General features: G+C 29.8%; 4 protein-coding genes and 1 long non-coding RNA gene across 8 annotated transcripts; 3 read left to right on the plus strand and 2 right to left on the minus strand.

The window, feature by feature from the left end:
* Positions 1 to 149: 149 nt before the first annotated feature.
* On the minus strand, positions 150 to 1,849 carry LOC126924590 (SRR1-like protein). Its single transcript, XM_050739303.1, has 3 exons — positions 1,417 to 1,849; positions 644 to 1,338; positions 150 to 358 (listed from the first exon to the last, which is right to left on the minus strand). Exons 1-3 carry the CDS (start codon positions 1,560 to 1,562, stop codon positions 336 to 338), a joined length of 864 nt encoding a protein of 287 aa, XP_050595260.1. The 5' UTR covers positions 1,563 to 1,849; the 3' UTR covers positions 150 to 335.
* A 1,397-nt stretch (positions 1,850 to 3,246) lies between these two features.
* Positions 3,247 to 6,009, plus strand: LOC126924588 (uncharacterized). Of its 2 annotated transcripts, none has more exons than XM_050739299.1 (3): positions 3,247 to 3,521; positions 4,223 to 4,321; positions 4,684 to 6,009. In XM_050739299.1, exons 1-3 carry the CDS (start codon positions 3,396 to 3,398, stop codon positions 5,479 to 5,481), a joined length of 1,023 nt encoding a protein of 340 aa, XP_050595256.1. In that variant the 5' UTR covers positions 3,247 to 3,395; the 3' UTR covers positions 5,482 to 6,009. The 2 variants fall into 2 exon arrangements, with proteins under 2 accessions (XP_050595256.1, XP_050595257.1); XM_050739300.1 differs by having other exon boundaries at positions 3,249 to 3,521; positions 4,119 to 4,321.
* LOC126924587 (26S proteasome non-ATPase regulatory subunit 4) lies at positions 4,986 to 8,288 on the plus strand. 2 transcript variants are annotated; one of them, XM_050739297.1, is made up of 7 exons: positions 4,986 to 5,122; positions 6,063 to 6,286; positions 6,718 to 6,858; positions 6,938 to 7,049; positions 7,129 to 7,503; positions 7,583 to 7,871; positions 7,952 to 8,288. In XM_050739297.1, exons 2-7 carry the CDS (start codon positions 6,261 to 6,263, stop codon positions 8,173 to 8,175), a joined length of 1,167 nt encoding a protein of 388 aa, XP_050595254.1. In that variant the 5' UTR covers positions 4,986 to 5,122; positions 6,063 to 6,260; the 3' UTR covers positions 8,176 to 8,288. The 2 variants fall into 2 exon arrangements, with proteins under 2 accessions (XP_050595254.1, XP_050595255.1); XM_050739298.1 differs by lacking the exon at positions 4,986 to 5,122 and adding an exon at positions 6,567 to 6,636.
* On the minus strand, positions 8,093 to 9,644 carry LOC126924627 (uncharacterized). The gene is made up of 2 exons (XR_007713617.1): positions 8,740 to 9,644; positions 8,093 to 8,449 (listed from the first exon to the last, which is right to left on the minus strand). It is a non-coding gene; the product is annotated as an uncharacterized LOC126924627 (long non-coding RNA).
* Positions 8,359 to 11,122, plus strand: LOC126924580 (rhotekin-like). 2 transcript variants are annotated; one of them, XM_050739286.1, is made up of 4 exons: positions 8,359 to 8,623; positions 9,639 to 9,829; positions 9,909 to 10,602; positions 10,682 to 11,122. In XM_050739286.1, the coding sequence occupies exons 1-4, from the start codon at positions 8,477 to 8,479 to the stop codon at positions 11,012 to 11,014; spliced, it is 1,365 nt and encodes a 454-aa protein (XP_050595243.1). In that variant the 5' UTR covers positions 8,359 to 8,476; the 3' UTR covers positions 11,015 to 11,122. The 2 variants fall into 2 exon arrangements, with proteins under 2 accessions (XP_050595243.1, XP_050595242.1); XM_050739285.1 differs by having other exon boundaries at positions 8,360 to 8,623; positions 9,906 to 10,602.
* The last annotated feature ends 240 nt before the right edge of the window (positions 11,123 to 11,362 follow it).

Raw genomic sequence — 11,362 nt, forward strand, 5'->3', positions numbered from 1 at the left:
TTTATATTATTTTAATTGAAACTAATTCCCATTGAATTCATTTCGGGTCATGAGGTAATTTAAATCCGACGAGATCTGCGGTTTCTTTGATACTTCGTTCTCCTTTACCAGCATATCGGATTTGAATTTCTTTACATACTCGTTGAGAATTTAGATAACAAAGATATGTTTCTGCTAAATTTTTTAGCTCTTCTCGTGCTTTGCACAAAACTTCAGACGTTTCTCGATGGGATCGTGCTTGCTCCAAAATGTATTGCGTCATAATATTATTTTCTGATTTTTGTTGAGATGATGTTCGTCGAATTTCTTGTATAAGTGTGTGAAGCAACTTGATATTAGGTTTCATCTTGTTTGTTACCTATAACAGACAGAAAAAGTTATTTGTTAACAAATATTAATATCTGTTTTAAATTTTTAATCTGTTTAATTTACTTTTAACCTTTTCTTGTATCATAATGATATTAATTTATACAATTTTATAAAATCTTATGAAATAAATGTAATAATTACTTTACTATTCAAATTGCTTTGCACATAATATATCAATACACATACAGATATACATATATATCTCAATAACTTAAATTAGCAATATTAAAAAATAGCAGAGTTACTTAATAATACATTTAAAAGATATAATTACAATTCTTAGCATCTATTTCCTTAGTTTGTTTAGCAGTCAAATAATCAATATCTATATCTTGATAGCAAGGCTTTTCTCGTGTATTCCAAAAACTCTCAGGAATTGCATTAATATTTTGTTCAAGAAACGTATGAATACTTAAGTCATTGAATACTTCTTCGTATATGAAATCATTCCGTAAAGCAATTTCTGTAACGTATGGTCGAATACGAAAGACATAATCAATAGGACTGGACTTATTTGTTTTTCTCAAGTCATCAGCAACTATTGAAAAACTATTTGTCAAGAGGATGCACTTATTTAAGTTTTTACACCAATTTGCATAAAGGAAATTGTTGATTAAATGTACTGAACAGTGTGGCATATATACCAATGTAACATTATCACCTATAACGCGTTTGCATTCTTCATTAATTGTTATAACATTAAAATCAAGCTGTTTCAGAAACTTGATTTCTTCAGAAGAAAAAACTGGGTCATATACATAAATTTGAGGATCATAATGTTTTTTCAAAGATAAGAGTAATGCCAATTGATATTTAGAGGACCTATGAGTAGAAAAATGACCCAAACCATAGCACAATATATCACAAATGCCACTGCTATTTAAAGCAGTTAAAGAATCTTTTAAATAATGAAAAACATTGTCAGCAAACGATGAATTTTTTACTTCAACTTCAGCCTCTAGTAGCTTTCTGAAAATTATTATAGAATTGTTGTTAAAAAAGGTTGTATACACACCTTCGAGAAACGCGTATGTAAAAGATCCTTACCCAAACAGTGTTTCGTAATTAATGTTCAGATTACCATCATCGTCATCGTTAGTGGTTAAAATTGTGCTCGTATGGCATATATTTCGAACATGAGGTATACGTTTCTTTCGACGAGTTACGAGTTTAAATTCCCCACTGTCTCGCATTTTATATGTGTATACATAGTTACAAAACGGCAGATGATTTGTTTTTATACTTGATCATTATATTGCTTACCTAAAAAATTCACCTATTTTATAGCTTGAAATTGCCATAAAAGCTGTTTCACAACATTGTCACGATTTCGTAGTTTGAGGCAGGTGAAAATATCCAATAAAAACAAGCAGTTATATTCATTAAAAATAATGAATGATGAAAATGATAAGTTTCAGAATTTCTTTCGACAGATAACCTTATATGCTGCTTATATTACATAGATGGCGTCACTTTATTATTGGATGGAGCGAATTTTGCATTATCAATAACCATAATCGGCAATAACATTTTTAAAATATATATAAAATTGTGACCGGACATTGCTAAAACATAGATCCTTTACTTTCTATCGTTTTATCTAAATATCAATATTTGTGTCAATGTCAGAAATTTTTCAATTAGAAAAATTTGTTTAGATAACTCATAATTTTTGGAAATTTGAAAATCTGAAAATAAATAGTTTGTCAGATAACAAAACATCTGTAGAAGGTTCAATTAATTAAAAACGCTCGCTTTATATACTGGTTTCCAATAAGATTTAATCACATCTTATAATATATACATATAATACTATACGTACATATTATACATAGTTATAAAGATTTACGTCTGCAATTAAAATACATCTTATCAAAAATAAGCAAGTGTTTGTTTATTTTTAAAAGATAGTGTATGCACAATGATAAATTAGCACTTTATGGCAATATACCATTTCGTGTATACTACATCATAGTGGTATATGACATTTACCTATGAATTTGGACAGCAGAATAATGTGCTGCAGTTTCGCCTATCAATTTCGAATTTAATGAATAATTTCCCTTTCACTCAGAGCCAAGCATCTAATCAAACTTTCAATAACATATAAATTTCTACGATAAACAAATTACGAAATCTCATGGTCATGTTGTACGATTAAACTAATATTATTATAGTGAAATTTTACAAGTCACAATGATGTTCAAATTTAAACTTTTATGAAGGAATTTGGAATGAGGTAGAAAACTTGAGAAAACGTGTACGAATCTATCAATTACATGGGATCAAATAACAACTATGATAGAAAGATGACTAAATAATATGAATATCAAAATTAAAACAATGATCCAATGATACAGTGAATATAAAAGTAAAAAAAGATTTAATTATGTTGTACATAGTGGAACAATCATATCCTTATAAACACAATTGAAAACATGGAACTTAATCAAAGATTTCTTCTAAACACTAAATATTATATTAAGTCCTATACTTTAGATATGTTATATATTATCGTATATATAAATGTATAAAAACCAGGAATTTAATTATAATGTTAAATATTCCGATTTTTGGATGTAATCTATAATTCTGAATGAAATAGTAATTATTTCAAAGTTCTAAATAATTTCTTAATGATTTTTCATTTTACTTCGCTTTCTTTATAAATATGTATATTTTGATACCAGAATCACATTGTTATACAAAATCCTTTTAATTTGTTGACTTTGCAAAAGTTGATAGTTAACAATGATAATTGCTAACAATGAATACATATACATGTTATGCAATTCCAGAACTCAACGCTTTCAATCATAGAGGGCACAAGAAAAGCTTTGATTTTTTGCACGATCGGTATTTCAGTATAGGACACAAAGTCTTGTAAAGTGATAGATCTATCCTATACCTTGTCTGTGGTATAGCGTATGACGAATGCATTGCTCCTTGATGACAAATTGATCGAACAATTAGCCGATCTTAAGAATGGCTAGAGCAAGCAATTAAACGAGTGTGCAGCCATAGTTATGATCGATCGGTATAAATCGACACGGATATATAAGGAATCCATCGTAATGTATTCGTGCCGATCAACTTTTATCAACAGCGTTTTAATACAGTGCGTTATAGGAGAAGAAACGCGATACGCAAAGGTAAAAAAAAGCTATCGGACTGATCACGTCCAACAAACCAACAACGAATATGCGCACCGTAATAGAGGGAGAATGGTGAAAAACATTCTTATTAGTCAATTTTTCTATTAATAACATAGAACTACAAGAAAATTAAATCTTATCAATACAGCTGTTCTTTTCTTTTCATTACGTACTTATAACTAAATTATCTACTATGTGTTGCCATATTTGTTGGATATATTAACAACTCTATAACGGTACTAAAATAACTTCACCCGCCATTTAACTAGGACTTTTCAATTTATTTGCAGTATTAATGAAATTCTTATTCAATTATCATTTAAAAATCGTTTATTTATTATTCATTGAATCATTCTAAATGTTGGCGATTACAAATATATTAAAAATTTTATTTCTCTCTTGAAGACACCTTAGGGAGCCTTTCAGAATCTAAACATTTGGTAATTTGTAAACACCAAATATAAGTTACCTCTATTTAAATCATGAAAAAATGTGAAGTTCATGTTATAAAAAGTTAACAATAGTGAGATAATTTTATTATTTTCTTTTATCATGCTATGTGTCGCCTTATTGACTTTTTATTTAATGATTCAGGCGCAAGCGGGCCATACGATATCTACGGGAGACATTTTTTTTTAAAGATGCCTTCAAATATAGAAATGAATAAATGGGCTACAAAATTGACAATCATCTTTCAGCTGACTATCTGGAGTATAATTGGATTCATATTTCTACAAAAAGGTGTAATTTCGCTATGTGAAAAGACGAAAGCACGAAATGATACAATTAACATGCAGGTTCGATATTCTAATCGATTATAAAAATGTACAATGCTATATTTTACGCCAAATAATTTGATTATTAATGTTTTGATAAATATTACTTTTATAAATAAACAAGCAATTATCTTTTTCAATTGAAGTAAATACTTCATAGCATTTTTAGTTAATATTTAGTTAAAATTGATTTTTAGTTAATACTTGAATGATAATCAATCGCATTTCCAATGATAGAAAATTATCGAACTATATATAAAAAAATGTGCACGTTTTAATATCTAATTACATTTGTATACACATATCATTTATATTTCTTGAGATTTTGTACATAGTTTTAAATAAGAAAACTGAGGAAACATTCGAGGATACTATTTTCACAGGAAAAATTCTCGAGATGGAACAAAGGTGAATTGTTTCGAGAATCGAATGTCACAGAAAATCGTTTTAAAATTATAAAATTTCAAATCGGAACTCAGCGAGAAGACATCGCTGTTGATCATTCTGGTGATACTGTATCAGATGAACAGTGGCCCCGCGAATTATTTGCTTCCGATAAAACGGATAGTATCGGCAGCGGAATATCTAGAACGATATCAACAATCAAAAGACGTACGACGATTCATCGCAAACAAGATGCTAAAGACGTATATTCGACTCAAACTTCAACTATTTATTCAAACAACAGAAATGAAGTAGAGAAAGTAAATCACAAAGTGAACGTTATTTTACCACTTACTTCCAATAAAAATCCCTATGAGACAGAAGACACTGTAATAAATAATAGCACGCCAAGCGCCTCGTTTGAATCGAAAGACTTTGGTACGACTAATTTGATCAAATTGACTGAAAGAAATTTCTTCGAGCATGAACATAATAAAATATCCGACGAAAGTATAGGAAAGAACAAGAATGAAACAAAATCGCGACGCCGCCCTGTAAATCGAGTCGGGACGGCTATTGCTATAACCATGCTTGTGATCGGCGTTGTTATGTTACTTATAGGACCGCTTATAGTTATTATTCGTACTTTTAACAATAGAAGGCGAAACAGACAGATGTTAAAATCAAGGTGTTATAATGATCAACCACCAACTTACGAAGAAGCAACACTAATGGATGAAACACCGAGATACTCCACACTCCAACTGGATGCAACCATCGATTCCTTTTCTCCTTAATTCCTTATATCGTTGTTTCATTTTCTTCTTTTTTAATTCGCTCTTGATGCATCTCCGCTCGAAAGTCTCAAGACAGTTATATTTACTTTAAAATTAAAAAATATTAAACAATCGTTAAGAGATACAAAGAAATAATTTAAACGTATAGTTTATAGAACAAAGAAAGTAATTTATGCATAAAGTGTTGGTGTATTAACAAGCTTTAAAAATGCATATAATCTACACTAAATACTGAAGTTTTGTTAAAAATGTATAAATATATGTCCTAAGATCTTTGAGCGGAAGTGTATATTATATTTTCCATCAAGTCCGTTCTCCATTTCTATGTTTTTCATCTTCAGGATTTTTCGTTATCCGTTTTATTCTATTGCCTCAAAAGGCGTTAAAAGTCTTTAATCTAAGCGTAAACAAATGATTTTATCTTGTAATTTGTATTTAATTGAAAACTATATATATACATACATACATACATACATACATACATACATACATATATATATGTATGTACGGCATAATTTTTAATATGTACACGCAATATTATTTTTTCCTCCTTCCCATAATATCATTTTTCTCCATTTCAGCCAATGATTATTGATTAACTATATTTATTTTGAATACATTAATATCTGAAACTTTTCGTAAAACATACAATAAAGTAAATCAAAAAGGTAAAACGAAACGGAACGGAACGGAATGAAATGGGTCGAGACAGAAAATTATCTGTAAATATGACAGAACGGAACGAAATGGAATGAAACGATTTAGTAATTCGAACCAAGATGGTACTGGAAAGTACGATGATATGGTAAGCTTTTGATATTTATTCGTTGTAAGCTTGCAAGAGGCATTACATTTTTTGCGTTCTTAATTTATCTTCTTAATTTTCATTGAATTTCATATCATTATATTTCTACGCTTTCTAACGGCAACTATTTTGGCAATTTGTAAACGATAGGATGAGTGACAGTGCAAAGTTGAAATACTTCATAGTATATTCACGATTAACTTTTCCTTCTTGAATTAAATATAGCGAAAGTAAAATATAATTTTAAATTTAATTGTAAATGAGATATTTGCAATTGTAGATATAATGAGCGATAAGTAAATTGCGATATAAATATTTCGATTTGTATAAATCAATCGAGTACAGGTTATGTGAGTAAGATAAAATAGTTTCCTTTAAATCTGTTCACGAAACGTTTATCGTTTCGTTCACACATTTTGCAATACTTATAGTGTTGACAACAGCGATTATATGAGAAATGGAGATTTTTTACCGACACGACTGCAAGCACAACAGGATGCTGTTAATTTGGTTTGTCATTCAAAAACGCGCTCGAATCCTGAAAACAATGTTGGCTTGATAACACTAGCTAAGTATGTTAAATCATATCCTATATACCAGTGGTAGAAAATATTTGTTATTTTTTCATTTAAACTTTGTTCTTTTAAACAGTGTTGAAGTGTTAGCTACACTTACTAGCGATGTGGGCAGGATTTTATCAAAACTCCATCAAGTCCAACCAAATGGTAATCTATGTCTAATAACAGGAATCCGAATTGCACATGTGAGTATACTAATTATCCTTATGTTATGTTATACAAAGTTTATAATTGTAATGCCTATGAACAAAAATAAATCAACAGTTGGCACTGAAACATCGTCAAGGTAAAAATCATAAAATGCGTATTGTGGCCTTCATTGGTAGTCCCATAGAAATTGATGAGAAAGAACTTGTGAAATTAGCAAAAAGATTAAAAAAGGAAAAAGTTAATGTGGATGTGATTAGTTTTGGTGAAGAAAGCATTAATAATGAAGTGCTGACAGCTTTCATCAATGCTCTGAATGGAAAGGATGGAACAGGGAGCCATTTGGTCACAGTTCCACCTGGGCCACATTTATCTGATGCATTGATTTCTTCTCCTATAATTCAAGGAGAAGATGGAATGGGTGGCACAGGCATGGGAGGATCTGCTTATGAGTTTGGTGTTGATCCAAATGAAGATCCAGAATTGGCATTGGTTTGTTATTTTGCAATTGTGCTCCTTAATAAAACTCCCACTCTTTGTTTTATTTACCATCTTTATCCTATATATATAGGCATTGCGCGTTTCAATGGAGGAACAACGACAGCGTCAAGAGGATGAAGCGCGACGCGCACAAGCTAATGAAGCGGCTACAAATAAACCGCCAGAAACGATTAAAGAAGTACATAACGAAGAGGCAATGTTAAAGCGCGCACTCGCTATGTCACTCGAAGGTGCAGAAACTTCGTCTTCAACTGCTGACAATACTGCTACTCCTGCTAACATAAATGCACCGGATTTTGCACGTATGACCGAAGAGGAACAAATTGCTTTTGCAATGCAGATGTCTATGCAAGATCAACGTACGAAAATTATCCTTATATAACTATTTATATCTACGTACACGTGTGTGCACATTATTATTATCTATTTTGTTTTATAGAAGAACTTGAATCTCTCAAAGAGGAAGCAATGGAAGTTGAAGAGGATTATGCTGCTGTTATGTCTGATCCAGCATTTTTGCAATCAGTTTTGGAAAATTTACCAGGTGTTGATCCTCATTCGGAAGCCGTCCGCCAAGCCGTTGGGTCTCTTCAACAGAACAAAGATAAAGATAAAGAGAGAGAGAAAGAGAAGGACAAAGACAAGGACAAGGATAAAAAATAAAAAAATTATGCTCATTATTCTACATCATTACAAATGCCCTTACTTTATATTAATTGCTGTTCGAATGTGAATATCTACATATATACCAAATATAAGTTTCAGATTTTCCAGAAGTTTATTTAACATTTTTTATACCTTATACTATACATTTTTATACCTTTGTCAAATGATTTTTTTGTACGCAATAATTTTTTCTTAATTTTTCCTTCCCTACATCTTTTCTTTACACATTGCAATAGCCGAGTGACTTTGAAACCACTGTCATTTGAAACCGCTGAAAAAGAAGTAATGAGCCTTCAAAATGGCGCCACGTAGAAAAAGCATTGGCTCTCTACGCATTCCACTAACTGACAGTTTAAACAAGGAAAATAATTATTTGCGTTCGTTGAGTGATTTTCAAGCACGAGTTCGCAGACGAGAAAGTATTCGAAATTGTAAAAATGTAGCTGTGAGTAAATATTCGATTATCTATAGAATTTTGTTATTTACTATACGTTGTGTCTTATAATATTTTTTATTTTATCAAGATTTTATTATTAAAAAGTAGAAATTGTCTTCATTCACCTTAATGTTTTGAAACATGCTATATTATTGACATTTGTTAAATATCATTTTAAAATTGTTAATTATCGTTAAGAAAGCATAGGTTATGTTTGACATTTGAAAGAGCCGTTAAAGGACTAAATGTATATGTATAAAATCTAAATTAAAATATGATATGTATTCAATTTTCTACATAGTAAATTTTTTAAAGATATATTTAGATATTTAATTATAGTATTTTTAATAAATAGAATTCTTTCAATTATATACACTACTTATTTATTTGTTTTCGAAGGTATTTAGTACAAATACAAATAATTTATATTTCTTTTGTCAACAAAAAAAATGTTGCAGTTTTAAAATTATAGTTGTTCATAATTAGCGATTGTCACGTTAAATAATCTATAACGCGCATTTTAATTTTAGCGTAATTATTATTTTAAATGTTACTTTGAAATAAGGTTGACAAATGGAGAAGTTTTGAAAACTGATCTTTTGTTTCATGTCTTGTATAATAATTTATTGAAATTAGAATTTTTTAAAAATACGTAGATAATATTTAGATATTAGTATTCTTTACTATCATATAGTGGTATTTCTATATTCTCATATATGCATGAATAAAAGCGATAATTACGAAATAAAGTAACATCAAGAGGTTGTTAAACATTTAATTCATTATTATGAATTAAAGCTTTTCAAAATATTTACTGCAAGTTCCTTTGAAATAGTTCGTATACATAAAAAGTCCTATATGATACACATTGCATTCATCTTTTCTTACAGTTAATTGATTTGTTTTCTTCTGGAAAATCTAAGTTAAATTATAAATATTTTCTGTTCAATCCATGTTCTTTTCACGAGGCATAACGATTTTAATAATAGAAATCGTTATAAAAATATAATGTTTTCCATTTTAGGAATATGATTTGGAGCAAAAAATTAAATTAGAAACTAAAATAAAAGAAGGCTCTTCCAGATTGTTGGCTGCTGCGCGGCATCCTGCACAAAGTTTGGAGGCTGCACGTGCTTTATTTACTTCTAACAAACGAATGTCCGCCTATATGGTTGAGTTAGAAAACCGAGGAAAAGATGCATCGTTGAAAACGAGGTACTGGTCTATTTATACAAATATATTGTAGATAGGAATACATGGAAATAATACTATTTAACTTTGTATGTTTTAGCAGTTCGGATAGCAAGGCCAAGTTATCTATCTCGGATCTTAGATTTCCTTTGATGTGGAGAGATTCTGATTACTTTAAAAACCGTGGAGATTATCGAAGATTCGCGATTTTTTGTATAGTTCGAATTGGTGCAGAGGTTCAGGATACGAGTTTACTTTTTCCAATCGATAGAAAGCAAACGGATATTAGTTTTCCTGACGTTTTATTATTCAGTAACGTATCAGCTGAATTTGAATTATCTTTAGAAGTTTATAGTCATATTTTGCAAGAAGATCTTAGTATTGCCAGCACTCCGAGAAAGATCAGAAGAACTATTCATTCTTCAATTTCGAAAACAGTAGGTCGAAAATTTGCGGCCGCTCTACGAAATGAAAATGAGTCTAATAAAACACCACAGTTTGAGTTACTGGCTTACGCAAAGATGACCCTTAACGATACCGATGAGAATATACGTTCACATGATCTAATATTAAACAATTTTGGTAGTAAAGCTAATGCATTGCCGCTTTTCGGACATTTTTGCTGTCGTTTAGCTGTTCAACCGTATTACATCGATAAGGAAGTTTGTGCTGGATTCGCAATTATAAATAATCGACGATGCTGGATACGATTACGAAGTTTCCAAATTGAAGTTTGGAAATCGAAGAAATGTTTGGAAAAATTAGAAAAACCTACGTATACGATTTGTGTAAACAAGGTAAAATGAAACTTTGGATTATATATTTTTTAAATTTTCTATCGATATTGAATATGATTATAATATTGTTATATTTCAGGAAACTATTGTCCGCCGATCGAAATCAACGAAAAATCAATTACGTATAATAAATCACCTAAATGGTAATGAGATACGTGATGTTATAGAATTATATTCAAACGAAGATGTTCAAGAATGGTTTGAAAAATTGGAAACATGCATTAAAGAATATGTCAGATGGAAACATGCAGCAATAACAGTTCAACAAATTCCACATTCCGAATATTCGAATGAAAATATAAATATAATGAATACTTTTAATGGAAGGAACAAACGACACCGATCTCTTTATGACGAAACTTCTTTAACAGATAATATTTGTAGGGAAGAAAACATACTTTGCTCTACATAAAAGTTTTATTTCAAATATATTAATATTTGCTAAATAATAAAAATTATAGTTATTAAAACCTGTGAATATTATAAGAATAAAAATTGTAAAAATTTTAATATATAAAAATGCCAATTTTATTTTTAGAACTGACTTACCTATGCATTTTTTCGAGAATAGGTATCACCTTAAATATATTACCTAAATTTCTCTTTAAATATTATAATAATGCATCAATAATGGTATATTGTCATACCATTATTCATTTCATTAAACTCTTATAGGCATTTCTTCAATAAGATTTGTCATTTGACATTTGTGTAAATGAACTTAATTAAATCATGCATAATATTGGATTGTTAACTCCTA

Source organism: Bombus affinis, chromosome 14 (genome assembly GCF_024516045.1).
Source record: "Bombus affinis isolate iyBomAffi1 chromosome 14, iyBomAffi1.2, whole genome shotgun sequence".
NCBI lineage: Eukaryota > Metazoa > Arthropoda > Insecta > Hymenoptera > Apidae > Bombus > Bombus affinis.

Bases quoted from the DNA above. Each gene is read 5' to 3' on its own strand.
- LOC126924590 (XM_050739303.1), bottom strand. From the start codon at position 1,562: ATGCGAGACAGTGGGGAATTTAAACTCGTAACTCGTCGAAAGAAACGT. The intron at 1,339-1,416 runs GTAAGGATCTTT...AATAATTTTCAG, and splicing joins AATTACGAAACACTGTTTGG to AAAGCTACTAGAGGCTGAAG. The intron at 359-643 runs GTAATTATATCT...TGTCTGTTATAG, and splicing joins GGAAATAGATGCTAAGAATT to GTAACAAACAAGATGAAACC.
- LOC126924588 (XM_050739299.1), top strand. From the start codon at position 3,396: ATGATCGATCGGTATAAATCGACACGGATATATAAGGAATCCATCGTA. The intron at 3,522-4,222 runs GTAAAAAAAAGC...ATCATCTTTCAG, and splicing joins AAGAAACGCGATACGCAAAG to CTGACTATCTGGAGTATAAT. The intron at 4,322-4,683 runs GTTCGATATTCT...CTATTTTCACAG, and splicing joins ATGATACAATTAACATGCAG to GAAAAATTCTCGAGATGGAA.
- LOC126924587 (XM_050739297.1), top strand. From the start codon at position 6,261: ATGGTACTGGAAAGTACGATGATATG. The intron at 6,287-6,717 runs GTAAGCTTTTGA...CAATACTTATAG, and splicing joins CTGGAAAGTACGATGATATG to TGTTGACAACAGCGATTATA. The intron at 7,050-7,128 runs GTGAGTATACTA...ATAAATCAACAG, and splicing joins CAGGAATCCGAATTGCACAT to TTGGCACTGAAACATCGTCA.
- LOC126924580 (XM_050739285.1), top strand. From the start codon at position 8,477: ATGGCGCCACGTAGAAAAAGCATTGGCTCTCTACGCATTCCACTAACT. The intron at 8,624-9,638 runs GTGAGTAAATAT...TTTCCATTTTAG, and splicing joins GAAATTGTAAAAATGTAGCT to GAATATGATTTGGAGCAAAA. The intron at 9,830-9,905 runs GTACTGGTCTAT...TGTATGTTTTAG, and splicing joins GATGCATCGTTGAAAACGAG to CAGTTCGGATAGCAAGGCCA.